Source organism: Lepidothrix coronata, unplaced genomic scaffold, assembly GCF_001604755.1.
Source record: "Lepidothrix coronata isolate B3197 unplaced genomic scaffold, Lepidothrix_coronata-1.0 Scaffold12, whole genome shotgun sequence".
NCBI lineage: Eukaryota > Metazoa > Chordata > Aves > Passeriformes > Pipridae > Lepidothrix > Lepidothrix coronata.
Genome location: NW_016690192.1, coordinates 9706777 through 9721286, shown reverse-complemented (window position 1 = coordinate 9721286; position 14510 = coordinate 9706777). Strand labels below are relative to the sequence as shown.

General features: G+C 40.9%; 2 protein-coding genes across 3 annotated transcripts in view; one reads left to right on the top strand and one right to left on the bottom strand.

The window, feature by feature from the left end:
- The window catches only part of PKN2 (protein kinase N2), a 54634-nt gene extending 42033 nt beyond the window's left edge, over window positions 1-12601 (bottom strand). The window contains exon 1 of one of the 2 annotated variants that reach the window (XM_017805412.1): window positions 12468-12601. In XM_017805412.1, the coding sequence (XP_017660901.1) occupies window positions 12468-12515 (48 nt within the window). In that variant the 5' untranslated portion in view covers window positions 12516-12601. Of the gene's footprint in view, window positions 1-11850; window positions 11947-12467 lie in introns of those variants that run through there. The other variant, XM_017805411.1, reaches the window with a different exon arrangement.
- A 100-nt stretch (window positions 12602-12701) lies between these two features.
- Window positions 12702-14510, top strand: part of LOC108492708 (translation initiation factor IF-2-like) — a 142660-nt gene continuing 140851 nt past the window's right edge. Inside the window, exon 1 of the mRNA XM_017805306.1 lies at window positions 12702-13479. Coding sequence (XP_017660795.1) covers window positions 12702-13479 — 778 coding nt within the window. The remainder of the gene's footprint in view (window positions 13480-14510) is intronic.

Sequence of the window (14510 nt, the reverse complement as noted above, 5' to 3'; positions counted from 1 at the left end):
CTGAAAAATACCAGCAGGAAGATAACTTTTACTTGATGAGAGAGACCCATATATTCTGACAGAAATTTACAATTTGGTTGGGGGTATTTCCTAGCCCTACTTGAAGAGGGTGATTGTGAGTGGGTGGGGTGTGTTCTTTTGATGCTCTCTCAAGCATTCTATTAAAGATGTCAAGAGTCACAGGATAAAAATAAAAATCAGTCTCTATAATAAAAAAAGAAATTAAACTACACAAAAATAAAGTACAGTCCCAATCTGTCTACACCATTTTCCAAACTAAGATACTATATTTAGATCAGGCTACCATCCTCTCAACTCTAAACTTTCCTGGCCTCTCTGAGCATTACTTGTTTCTTTTTCATGCCCTTCCCACTGTTTTACCTCATCAGGACACAATGAACTAGCATGATTGCTTCTAGGCACAAGCTCTCCCCATTTTCTGAAGATGCCAGAACCACAGCCAGCCCTTTCCTTCTGCTAACCCTAAGTGAGCAAGGGGCAGCTCTGATCATTCCCAGTATATGCCACTAAAATGCTCACTGCTTCTGTATCGCAGATTTGCAGGAATTCCCAGTAGATGTACCTCACGATGTACTAAGCTTCAAGTATATTCATTGCACTAAAGAAACATAAATACTTCAGGACAGTCAACAGATTATTTTATAACAGTGAAAAATTAATACGAGTAATTAGAAACATCCGACATTTTCAATGTGCATTGTTAGTAAAGTGCAAGACAAAAATCAGTGAAGGAAATCTGCAGAAACTACTACGTGACAGATGTAAATCAAGAAGAAAATAATTCAGCTGTATAGTTCAGAAAGTATATGTGAATCAATTCAGAATATGCCTCTAGTTAAGTTTTACTAATCTGTTTACTTGAAGTACTGTATAAACCTTAAATTGATAGTGAATTAATTAAATGCAAAATAAAAGAAATGCTACTTCTGAGTTCATAAAACAGTATTGTCTATTATAGAAAGGGAAAAAAATACAAATATGGGAGACCTTTTGCAGAACTTGCATCTCCCTTGCCTTTCTTTCATACCCCAGGTCTTCTGGTTCAAGAATCACACTGGAGTTAAAGAAACCAATTCCCACGTGCAAGGCAGCTGCTGCCTTGACAGTGTCACTGAGTTACTCCCAGCAAAAAGAAACACTTCAAAAAAGGGTACTTTAGAATTAGTGCTAGCTGCTAACCTGAAAAATAGGTCATGATACTGAATACCACTCTACAACAGATCATCATTCTTTTTCCTTCTGCACTTAAGAAACTTCTAAGAACTTTTGAAAAAATCTGTTAGAATTAGTTTAATTAAAGCTTGAGAATAAATTCACTCTCTTGCATGGAATCCTAATACAGACGAACACCAATTTCTAAAGCAATTAAAATAACAATCAGAAATTGTTTCTGCATTATGTACTATATTACAACTAAATGCAGAATTCAAGAAAGGAGTTTGCCCCCCAAACGAAAAAGTAACTGCTGGTGGATACCATCTACTTTGCCATAGATACACCTTTTATTTAAAAAGTGCATCTACAAAATGAAAAGGAAAAAAGATCCACATGTTACTTTGTGAAGCGGCTTATGTGATGAAGAACCATATTTGAACCAGTTAGATAAAAATGAATAGTAAAAACTACATTTTTCATCCAACAGACAAATACTTAGTTTGACTCCCACTAACTGGTATGAATAAAGTAAAGAACAACCATTAAAAAACCCTTTGAAAGAAATTTTTTTTCTAATGTTTAAGTACTATCTGTTTTATATTTCAAAATGTCATGTTCCCATCCCTTCAGGAAAGAAGAAACCAAAGATAAATCCTAGCAACTTGAAGAAAAATCATTAAATAATGGGTTAAGTTTCAATAACAACATTTAAGTAGTTTTCCTAAGGATCTCTAATAATATAGATATTATAATCTGCAAATGATACCTTTTGACATCCAATCATTCTCAGCCTAAAACACCGGCTTTATATGAGCTTATAAATAAGCAACAAACAAACTCAAATATTGAAGAAAACATGCTTCCATTAAAGGAGATTGCCGAGTCCCAAGTGGGCAGCAGTTCAAGAATGCTACACTAGTAGTCAGGCATGTACGATTTACAGTACTTTTACTTTCCTACTGCTGCCACTAAGTTTAGAACACGTCCTACAAAAAAGGCCTTGCTGATTTTAAAACGTTCTGTAGATCTGTAGTATGCTTATTCTGATACTTTTCAATACAAGCCTTTGAAACCCTGACTCTGTCTTCTATAACCTTTTGCTAGATCCAGTTTACTGTATTCTGTCTCCCCACCTGGCTATGTCCATGTATTTCCCCATGTGCTCCAGGTGGGTGGCAGGCAGCACACATCCTTACAACTGCAGAGCTTAATAGCTTTAAGAAAACCTGACACTTCTTTGTCATCATTTGTCATATAATTTTAGCTTACATGATCTGAGTATTAGGAAAGAAATAATCTTGTCATGTCTTATGCAGATCTATCTATAAAGGAAACATCCTCTTAAAACACATTCCACTTAATTGTTTTGCAGTGTCTTCCCATATAAATAAACATAAGAAGTTGAAAAGCAGTGGATGGTTTTACATAGTATGCTTGCAAAAAGCAACAGGCCACACAGTCAATCTGCATTCCTTCTAAATTCTCAACAATAGTTTTGGATGCTTTTGGGATTATGTTACTTAAAAATCCAAGTGATAACGTGCATCACAATGATGAAAAAGAAACTTCAATCTCATATCCAATAACCTTAGTGATGTAAACAGAGAAAGTCATAAAATCTATAATAAAAGGGGGTTATGTACCTTTTTCTGTAGAAGAGAAGGGTATGCAGAATAACAGAACCAAGCAAGTTTTTTCCATTTATCTAAGGACTGGCATAAAGTTTCCAGCTCACATTACACAAAACCCAGTTCTTAGTAGAGAGCTTTGGAACACCTAAAATAATCAAAAACAATTTCCTTGTTTATTCTAAATATAATCCTTCATCTCAACTATACAAATTTAAGATAATACACTCAGAGTTTGTCAGTAAGTACAAGGAGAATGAGAAAGAATTGATAATTTTGAAATTAACTGAACACAAGAACTTTGAAAACATTGAATCACTTTTGTTACCTCAAATTTCTTATTTCTGCACCATATTCTCAGCCCTTTGCTCCCCTAAATTTGGCTAGACTTCCAAAACACAGCATCAATCTTGTACACAATAGTTCGAAGTTCTCTAACTGGTGCTTTAATTGATGCTCATGTGACTATTTTGAGATATTTTGTTATTGCAAACATTCAACTCATCACTGTTAGGGATTTTTTTCCTACTGAATATTCAAATGTCTCACAGTTATCGAGCTATTCATTAACAGACAGATGTATTCATATCAAACTGTAATACCTCACTCTCTTCCTTATCTTTATGGATAATAAGTTTATAGTATTATTTGCACAGTACTTTGCCTTCACTCCAAAATTCAATCCCATCCATTTTGATTGTATACTCACTTTTTCTTTCATTTTAGAGAAATAACTAAAATACTCAAGATTTTTCAAAACTACTTCTTGCATTCAGTGCATAAAAGATTTAACAGTAACTTCTGAAAGTTAGATAATAAAGCTGGGTCATATCCCTACATTCACCTAGCATACTGCTACAAAACTTTAGCACTGCTCTCAGCCTTCCACATCAAACTGAACATAGCTACATTATCTATTCATGCATGGCTTTCAACATTTTCAGTATTTTCAATGCTTTTTCAGACAAACAGGTTTTCACTGTCGCATGCATATTGTGAGACTTTCTGCTTGAAGAATACAAAGCTAGAAAAGACTTGCCACAGACACTGCTTGGACTGTTCATTATCTGTATATTCATCTGCAGCAGAATTGGACTCTATCCCCAGTCCTCAGCTTAAAGCCACATACATGAGAGTAAATCTCAGCCTGTAATCTGATAAACATTTTCTGCATGAACCACCACTGCAGGCAAAAAAAAGCATCCTAAAGAACCATCAGTCCCAGCCCCTAACAGTTTGTTCCTACCCCAGACCATTCACTGATATATGGCAGTACAAACCTTTATATGGCCACACAGGGAACTGGATTGTGAACCTGATCTGACTGAAATCTAATTTAGAGTGAAAAAACCCCACCAAAGCAAAACAACAAAATCTGTTCACCAGACAGCTGTCTGTGCAAATGTAAAGCAACACAATATGGAACATCCTCACTTTCAGCAGCAGTACCAGCTGACAAAGTTTGACACTTTCTTTGAGCAACAGCCTCAAGTCTGCACGGGCAAAGCGTCCAGTTTCTGCATGTGAGATGGTCAGTGAGGCAACCAGAACTCTTCCATCCTGAATTTACATCACAAACCTGTCTTACATCTTAGTGATCTGCAACAAAAACACCAAACTAAGTACATCTTTTGACAGTTTTCAAAAATACATATGTGAAAGTTCCTAAGTTCACAAGCCAACTATAGCAGCAGTGATATACTGAACCATACCATGATTTCCTGTTTAATTAGCCAGTTTGTGTGTGGGACTTTGAAATAAAAAAAGGATTTTTTTCTGCCTATTTTAATCATCAACTCTCAATTTCTCCTCAAAAGTTACATGAAGTTCATATATGAAAAAAATTACATACATGTGAATAAAAGAATAATTTTGGAACACCTATGCACCAAAATTATTTGCAAGTACTATTTCAGGCAAATAACAACTACACTTACTCTCACTTCTTATTCATTTTAATAATCTATTTATTTCAATAGCCTAACAAATGTGAGTACATAGAAGAATGTTATATATGTACTTATGAAGTTCATGTACATGTATTTAATTTTTAAAATTCATTAAAGAAAATGTACATGATAGTCATCTTTAAGTGCGTTGAGTATTAACTTCTAAGAGCTAGCAAAAAGGTATATCAGCCCTTACATTTCAAGAGTTGAGCAATATTCTCTGAGTTTAAGGCCCAGCACTAGTTCAGAAAACTACTACTGTTGTAGTCAGACAAACAAAACCTTCTCCTTTCTGATTTGACCTGATCTGCTTGCGAGTGTTTCTATCATACTGACAGACAGAGCTTCACAATATTCCTGTGATTTATCTCAGAACTGTAATACAATCTATTAGTACCTTGGTATTGCAGACTTAATTATTCCTTCTCCTGGCTATAGATCTGCTACCCATTGTATTTTGTGACACTCTAATAACAACTGTGGAAAGTTGATGGAAAGCTTGTCTCCCTGGTTCTACTCAACAGAAACAGAACTGATTCTGCTACTTTCATTTTCAGGTTAACATGTTCTTGTGTTTAATGGAAACTTAAAATGTGTGAGCCCTACCACCATATTGCAGGGTAACAAGTGTTTGAAAAAACTCAAGAGAAAAACCAGTTTGCTTCAGCACCGGACTCCCATACATAACACTGCAGACATGAACCACATATTACAGGGTTTTAATTCAAGCTCTCTGATCTGCACTTATTTAGAGAAGAAGTCAGAAATTCTCTGTCATTTAAAACCCAATACATCTCCAGTGAAGACAAGGCTTAAAGAAATCCACAGGAACTGGAGGCAGAAAAGCTAATTTAGTCATGTCCACATGAAGGTTTTACTAATCCTGATCTGTATGATGGGCCAGAGCAAACCCTTCCTGGGTCTTGACATACATCAACCTTTCTTTATGTCTCAAAAAAAAGGAACAGGGAAAAGCTGCATACATTAAACTTTCATAACCCAGCCCAGCCCTTCCCAGTCAATCATTTATTATTTGGTACCTGATAGCTATCTATATATCTATAATAAAATAACAAAGGCTTTTAGTATAGATGGAGTTGTCCTAAGGAAATACACTTACGCTAATAGTCCTATTTTTTCCCTGGCTGCGGAAGCCACAAACTGCACTGATGAGAGCACAGTTCTGCCATCTCGGTGCATCCACTCCAGAAGTGCTCTGTACACCGCAGCAGCAGTAAACAGGAAGTACAGCCACCCTGGGCATAATGCTGATACAGACTGTAGGAAACTGCATCTACACCTCATGTCAAGAAAAATATAAGGTATGGCCTGCTCTTAAAAAACAATCACATCACCACTACCCAGCTGGTGGTCCCACAGCTGAGCCGTGGTAACTCACTATGTGAACTGTCTCAACTCGCCCTACTCGTTAAGTTAAAAGCATTAGCCTGAATAACTCGATTTCAGCCTCTTCTATTAACCAGAGTACAACAGCAGCAGGATTCCCAGCAGGGCTGGTCCATTTAGCTGAACATAAGCCTGCAACTGCACACTACTATCCTGTTCATGTGAATGCCTGCTTGCCACAGAACTCAGCCATATCATCCTCACCAGCTGCCAGAAGTTGCACCAGCAAAGCTGATGGATGACATTAAACTTCACTAATTTGACACATAGTCACAGAATTCCTCGAGGTTTGGGAAATCATCCCGCAAAATCACGAGAAAATCCACCGAGCAGCACTTTGATCCATAGGATGCATGCCCAGACTGCCATGCAAGTAGTTTCAATTCACTGGTGAGCTGTCAAACAGTAAGTAACCAGTAGTGTAAAATGGCAGTAACAAAAATGGTGTCGATTTGTGTCACTGTGACATAATTGTTTAGCTGCAGTTCAAATAAACAAACACATATATCAGATATAATGTTACTTGTAAGGACAGGCCCAAAGCATTTCGTTAGCTAATGGCACTACTAGTTTCTGCTTCAGTGTAGTACTTCTGAATTGGGTCTCAAAGTAACAGAGGTCATGGATTGGATCCTACAACATAAATCTCATTTTCTAAAAAGAACCTCCCCCACCCACACCAAACACTAGCAAAGATGCTCTTTTACTTGCACCAGGAACTGGAGAACAAGTACTAATTATTAAAGCTTCAAAGTACTATACAAATGCTTTGCCCATGCTACAGAGCAGTATCTCATGAGAGATGCTTTAGCTCAGTCTATTCCTGAACCCATTTATTTACAATCCACTAGAGAAAAAACAAAACAAACAAATAAAAAGCCTACCATCTACCATTTTGTAACAGTTGTACATGTGATTTCTAGCAAAAGCACAAAAAAAGCAGACTGAGCCTTGCATTGCATATAACACACATATAAGGCTTTGTTACTCTGAATCTAAGTAGAGGTCTTATCTCTAATTCAGCAAAGCACTGAGACACTGATGAAAAAATTCTTAATCCTATCATTAAGTTCTTAAACCACTGTTTCCCAATGTAAAGGACATGTTTATCGACTTATTCTACTACAGACTTTTGGTTACACTGTAATGAATGACCACTCACAATGTATAAAACTGTTCCAGAAGAACTATTACACATACTGTAACTAAATACTTTTCTACTGGCCATCACTAATAATTAATCATGAGTTAAAATAACAGATCTGGGTCTTAAAAAGACAGCTACTCTGACAAAGAAAATTCAGTCAAATGTATACAAGTCTACATCATATACAAGTTCTTATGTTAATAGACAGACTGACAGAATTCAACAAATGGAAAAAAACCTAAATCAAAACAAAACTAAAAACCCCACCCATGCACCTACCTAAAGGTATTTTAAGGACTGTTTATGTTCCACTGAGAACAGGATGTATATTTTACTAATACAAGTTTTGAATAGAGGACTGTTTAAAGAGTAATATATACCCACAAATGGAAAAAAACCTGAAGCGCTTCCCTAGATTCACCAGTTCTGAAAGCATTTGTAGGGACATAAGAAATCCCAAGCAGCTGTACACACATTTTCATTTCTAAACTGCAGTAGACTAGTTCAGGATATTTTCACTTGAATGTGACATTTTCTTCTTCTGAAGAAACAAGAGTGATTCAAAATTATTGAAAGGTAATCTGTTCTAGCTGAATATTATTTGAAGGCAGTCTTACTGCTGAGTGTTCAACCCAATTACAATTCCTCCTCAAAACAGATTAATTAGGTTACTTGTACCTTTTTATGGTGTCCTTAGGCACTTGACCACAGCTAATAATAAATACCCAGTACTTTTTATCTCTAAAAAAACAAGCATCCCTACCTCTATTCTAAAGATGAGGAAACTGAGACATGAGTAAGCAAAGTCATCTGCCTAATGTCACCTAGATGAGAGCAGAGCAGCCAGGAATGAAATACAGGTCTTCAGAGTCCCATCTGGTAGTATAACTCAACATGGCAAGGTATAAGTGCCCAATTTCATATACATTTATATACAAAACATAGTTGTATAATCTAAGACTCAACTGTTCGATTTGTATCATGCAGACTAACAAAATACTGAGCACTGTTCAGTCACATTCACTTTATGAAAATTCTCGTCCCAGGTATGAAATGGAAAAATAAAACAAACAAAAAACTACAGTGAGTGTGCCATCATATAATCCTAATTTACATATATTTCAGTTTATATTTTAGTTGTGGTACTGTTCATCGCTATTGAAAAAAAAACAAACAAAAAAGTTACCAAGAGATTTCAAACATGATTCTGTCATAACACTTCTGCTTTAAGATCCCTAAGTACAGCATCTTAGGAACTTAGATGACTATGGCATTAAAACAAAATATCCATTTAAAATCCCCTTATTCTGACAAATATAGAAATAAAGACATTTTTCCAGTGTTCTGTGATATTAGAAATACGTATTATGGCTGAGTTTGAAAAGTTAATTCCAGGCATAGTCCTTTACACTTCCATTTGAAATAACTGAAGATCTCTTACATGCTGTACTTCAGGGCATAGCCCAAGTTCTCTATCTTGACCAAACAATTTCATTTAAGCAAATAAAACCAAGTAATACGCTCTTTTTCCCCTTGTATTAAACAAGTATTGTTTTGAAAGCACAATTTTGAGTGAACCTAAAATTTTCTTAAAATAAATCCTGTAACATCAACAATAAAAGCCCCAAGTTTAAAAGATTTACAGTACTGTCTAGAAAAGAAGTGGTAGTGAACATCTAAAAGTACAAAAGTGTAATTACTAAGCATACACAATAGTTTTATTTAAATACTCCTAGTAATAATTTCTGTTCACCTAGTCATATCAACTTACTATGCTGACATCTACCATCACTGCCAATGAAAGCACACATCTTTGGAAACACACACAACTTCACAAAAGACCTTCTCTTTTCTTTTTAATAATGATTTGGAAAAAAAACCCGAACAAACTTTTTTTCTATTAGAAACTTAAAATTTATTTCACAGATGCCTTATTTAACAGCCTGCAGCACCATACCTTAAAGTTTAATTTTATGAAGTAACAGAGTTGCCACTTCCACCAGGAAGCAAAGAGTTAAAGACTGTGCAATTAACCTGAGAACAAGCACTGGAGAGGCTCCTTTACCTGGTGGACAAAGTTCTAAGCCAATGGAACGGAAGGCAACATCAGCAATAGTGGTTCTTACCCAAACTCATTCCCCCTCCTACAAAAAAACCTGTACTGGAGATAAAAAGAGGTAAAAAAGGGTAATCTGGCTTTATGTAATCTTTTCAATCTTTAGTAATCAGGCAATTTCACTGGTGAAGCTACTAAACAGAACAAACCAAAAGGAGGATTTTTAATGCCAAGTTTACTTCATATTATGCATTTGCTAACTACTGAGGAATAAGTGTTGCATTTTTCACCTTGAACAAACTCAGCTGAAAACCTGCTAAGAAGCAAGACATACTTTCCACATCTTATGAAAGAATGCATACCATATTTTGTAGGAAAAGCAGGACAAAAATATCAAGTGGATATTTCCTAGCAGAGGTTTTTAAGAAACTGCTTTATCAGTTATGGAGTCACTTTTTTAAAATACAAAACTGTCATTGTGAGAAGTGCAACCTAAGGCCTATTTAAGGCCTGTTTAATTAAGCCCAGTACACTTTGAAACAAGTACATGTACCACCACTTTCTTATTAGCAGTTAGCTATTTTGGTCTTTTGTTTTTCATATTTTCTCAGAATCCACTTCACATCCTGTTAAGTCAGTAGTTGTGACAGTCTGCCAATCTTTTTATCAGGAGAGTTCAACTGATTCTTGACTAGTGATCCACTTTAATTAACTTGACCCAAGCCTACCAGTTTACTTATACCATGCTGGAGTACACAGGGCTGTCATAACCAAGTGCATGCAGAACACGCAACAGCAGAAAGCAATGTATTGTATTGATCACTGACTGATACTCACTCTAGAGTCCATGTCAGGACCAAGCTTGGGATTTACACTGGGTTTAGCTTGTTTTCAGTAAGTTTTCACGAGTATTAGCAAAACATCTAAACCATTGTCCATGATCTAAATCCATCCAACTACCTGACCCTTTTAACCTTTACTGTAACCACGCATTCTACAACTTCCTCATCTTTCTGCACAGGATTGCAATATGCAAGCAAAAGCCCATTTTACATATAAGCACTTTTTAAGTCGGAGTTCTTTAGATTGAGGAAGTTCCCTTCTGAAGAAACATGTGTGAAATGGCGTATCTCACACTTCACAGCAGTTCTCTTTCTTTTCGGGCCATACCACTAAACCAACTTTTATGTACAGGTATACGAACAGCAATTTGTTTTCAAGTATTACCAAGAAGAGTTATATTAATGCCTTTATGTTTCACTGCTAATATACACCACCACAAACAAAATAGCATCTTTACAATGTTTCCTTCTAATATGGAAGTTCCTCTTAAAAATACCTAAAAGTTAGCAGTTCACGAAGCTTAAACCCCCGGGATTCCTGTGTTAACTTCTTACCTTTCTGTCCTGCCTGAGGAACTGTATTTATCAATATAGAAGTTACCATATATAATGGAAGAGGCAGTGCAACCAAAGAATCTAATCCATCCTGGATTTTTTTTGTTTTGTTGTTGTGTTTTGGTTTTTTAAAAATAACTATTTTTTATATTATCTTCTTTTTTTTTATTAATATCACTGTCAGTCTCATCTTTCAAGAAAAAAAAGCAACAAAACAAAACAAAAACCAAACCCTCCCCAATCCCAAAATAATTCACTCATTTCTGTTTAAAGTAATGTGAACCTCACTCTTGGTACTTCTACAGAAATGTTGCTTCCATTTATCTTGCCTGTAACACTACCATAGTTAGCTATTCACACAGCTCACCACTTCAAACAGGTTTACCAGCTTATACATCATCGTATCAAGTTTGTATTAACATAGTGATTCTTCCTAAGCACTTATGAGCCACTGATTAAAGTTCAGCATTTTAGATGGATTCTTAGCCTTCAGCCATCTCACGTGCTACAATATTAAGTAGACTGCTACATCTCTGTTGTGCCTTCTTTTGTTACTCAAGTGAGCACATTGCTAACATTCAAAATTACAGGAGAATTTAACAGCATTTGGGAAATAAAATTTCTCCTTTTCAAAACATGCCTATTTTCTTTTTGAGCATTAAATTCAATACTTTCCATTTATGGTCTTCTTATTTCGGTTAATTGTCTATCTAATAAATTCAGACACACATTCTTTGCCTGGTTAAACATAACAACTTACATAGACTTAACGACGTATATTAAAAAAAAGAAAAAAAAGGAAAGCAAACTTTCTTCGGGACAAGGAAGCTTAAGAGGTAGCAGGTTAAGCTGACATTTAAAGATAAGAACACAAAAGTGAAGCTCCCGAATTGCATCTAACCCTGCTAACCCTGCAGCTGACAAGCAGAAAAGTAACACTTGCACAGGCAACCAAAAGTGGTCAAACTACAGGGATGAAAAACTCCAACCCTCGAGTCTTCAGGACTTCTAAGAGTGTCGCGCGTTGTTTAGAGTTAGTTTTATGTAGTGACAAGAACCCTCGCGGTGTGACAAATAACGCCGTTCGCACCATTTTCTCCTCTTCCCGGGCTTCTCCTCTTCAAGGCCTATAAGAAGGAAGCTGCCGCGGCTGCTGCGCGGTGCCATGTCCAGGGGAGAGGAGGCTCTTTGCCTGACCCTGACGCGGGCGGCGGGGTGGCCCCGGGAGCGCTCGGCGGGGCCCGGACCAGCGCCGTGCCCGGGCGGCGGGGGAGGGCGAGAGCTCCGGGCCCCACAGCGGCTGCGGCAGGCTCGGGGCGGGCGCGGCAGCCCCGGGGCGGGCGGGGGGTGCTGCCGGGGCGGGGGGCGCGGCGCAGGCAGGCCCTGCCGGAGGGACGCGGCCGCTCGGCGGGGGAAGGAGGGAGCCGAGCGCAGACAAAAGCGGGTCGCGGCCGGCGGCGGGGTGGGGCCGTGACCGGGCGGCGGCGCCTCCGCTCCCGGGGGAGAGCGGCGGGAAGAGGCCTGGGGTGGGCACGGGCTTCCGCCACCGCCCCCCCGGCCCGGGGCTGGGTGTGGGTGCGGGGTGGGCGTCCCGCGCCGAGCGGCGGGCAGGGGGCGGCGGGGCGCGGCGGCTGCTGCGCGCTCCCCGCCAGGGAGGGAGGGGAGCGGGGCTGGGGCGGCGCTCCCGGGGCGCCCCTCGCCGCTTACCTGTATCTCGGTGAAGAGGATCTCCCTCTCGGCCGCGTTGGACGCCATTGCGCCGGGGTTTGAAGTCCGCACCTGGGCGCTGCTGCTGCCGCCGCCGCCGGCGGGGAGGGGAGCGCGGGAGGCGGGTCCGGGGCCGGGACTAAGGGCGCATCGGGGGCGGGGGGAGCGCTCCGTGCTCAGGCAGGCGGGCGGGCGGGGGTGCGCGGGGGGGCGGCCGCCGCCCGCTCTGCTCTCATGGGGGTCGCGCCGGGCGCGGGGGCGCGGTGCGGTACCCGGGGTGCGGTGCCCGCGGTGCGGAGCGGAGCGATGTCCGGGGCGCGAAGCGCTGCCCGCGGTGCGTTCCTGGCGGAGCGGAGCGGTGTCCGGGGCGCGTCGCGGTGCCCGCCGTGCGCTCCCCTCCCGGGCGCGGCGCTCGGCCCTGGCAGCGCCGCGGCTGCTGCGCCTGCGGCCGCCGCCGATGTCGCACCATTTGGCTGTCACCCTGTCGCAAACGCCGCCGCTGCTTTGCGGCTCCCGGCGGCACGTGACGGCGCGGGAGGAAGAGCGGCCTCGCTCGCGGGCGGCGCGCGACCCCCTCGTGACACCCCCGCGCGGGCTCCGCGGCGCGAGGCCCCTCAGCCCTCACGGGCCCCTCGCCCTCCTCGGACCCCTCGGACCCCTCTGCCCCCTCACTCTCCTCTGCCCCCTCACTCTCCTCAGCCCCGCGGCCGCCTCGCCGCCTGCCTCCCTCCACACTCCGCCGCTGCCTCTTCCCCGTCCGTTAAGCTCCGGTGCTGGGAAATCCTCCAGTGGTGGCGGGAGTTTGGGGGGGGGGGGCGTGTGCCACATCCCTGGTGTTGGGGGCTTCAGGGGCTCGGCTCCCCTAGGCCCAGGAGGCAGGTGAAACCCTCGGTTTGTGGGTTAGCGAAGGCAGGTAGCTCAGGAAGGAGAGGTCACGCTTGTCTCAAGCGCCCGGAGAGAGGGCAGCCACCTGCCGCCCTGGGGACCTGGAGCAGTGGCCCAGGAGGTTGTGGTGAGTGGGGGCTGTAAATGCCGTTTTTAATAGTTTAAAGGGCTAAACGTTTGTACTTGGGGTGCTCGGTGAGGTTTTTGGGGGGCTGGCACAATTCAGTCAATTTGCGGAGTAATGAGCTGCTGAGAGCTTCAAAGGCAGTTTGGGTGTCTGAGAGGAAATGGTTTCTCTTCCCTCGTGGCAACATGTGACACGACCATTTATTCTCAGCTTCCTGCCTGTTTCGAGTGTTGGTGGGTTTTTGCACCTGTCCATAAACATTCTTTCTGTTGTCCAGTCTATACACATGTGCATTCTCGTTCCACCCTAATACTGGATGCTACATTAGGCTAATTGGACTCATGCAAAATGCTCTGTGGAAGCAATTACAGCTGGTTTTGGGGTTTTTTTAGTCTGTGCAGACTCATATAAGCTGAGGCATTTTCAACAGATTTAAGCTCATGCAAGGATCAGCAATTGTTCTGTTTATACTACTGCATCTCTGTATGGATACAGGCCAGTAGTAGTCTGTTTGCTCTAGAACTGCAAGTTAAACTTTGGAGGGTTGGGTTCATTGTTTTGGGTTTTTTGAGGAAAAGGGGAATGGGAGAAGTAAACATTTAAATTACCACTACCGTTCTTAGCAAATTTGAAGCATTTTAAGGGTGCTTATATTTCTACTGTTGAGCACCAAAAAAACCTGACAATCTGAAGTACTATGCTACAGTACAAAAGAAGTTTATGAACTTATGCACACAGTTAATTTCACATAAAAGTAATACTAAGACAGTTGTACAGTATCAATGCACATTTTTACTGAAATTACACTTTTTCACTTACTTAAACCTATGTAGCCGTTTGATGTAGTTCATAATCTTCCACATTAGTTCACATGAAGCCAGTGGCTTAACTTCTGTTTTATGTGGCCAGGCATCTACAGGCTCAGGAAGAAAACTACTTGCTGGTTGTCTAAAACTCACTATTCTACAAAGAATACTAGGGGGCCTCTGGTGGTCTAGTGGTTAGGGTGCAGGACTCTCACCGCTGCGACC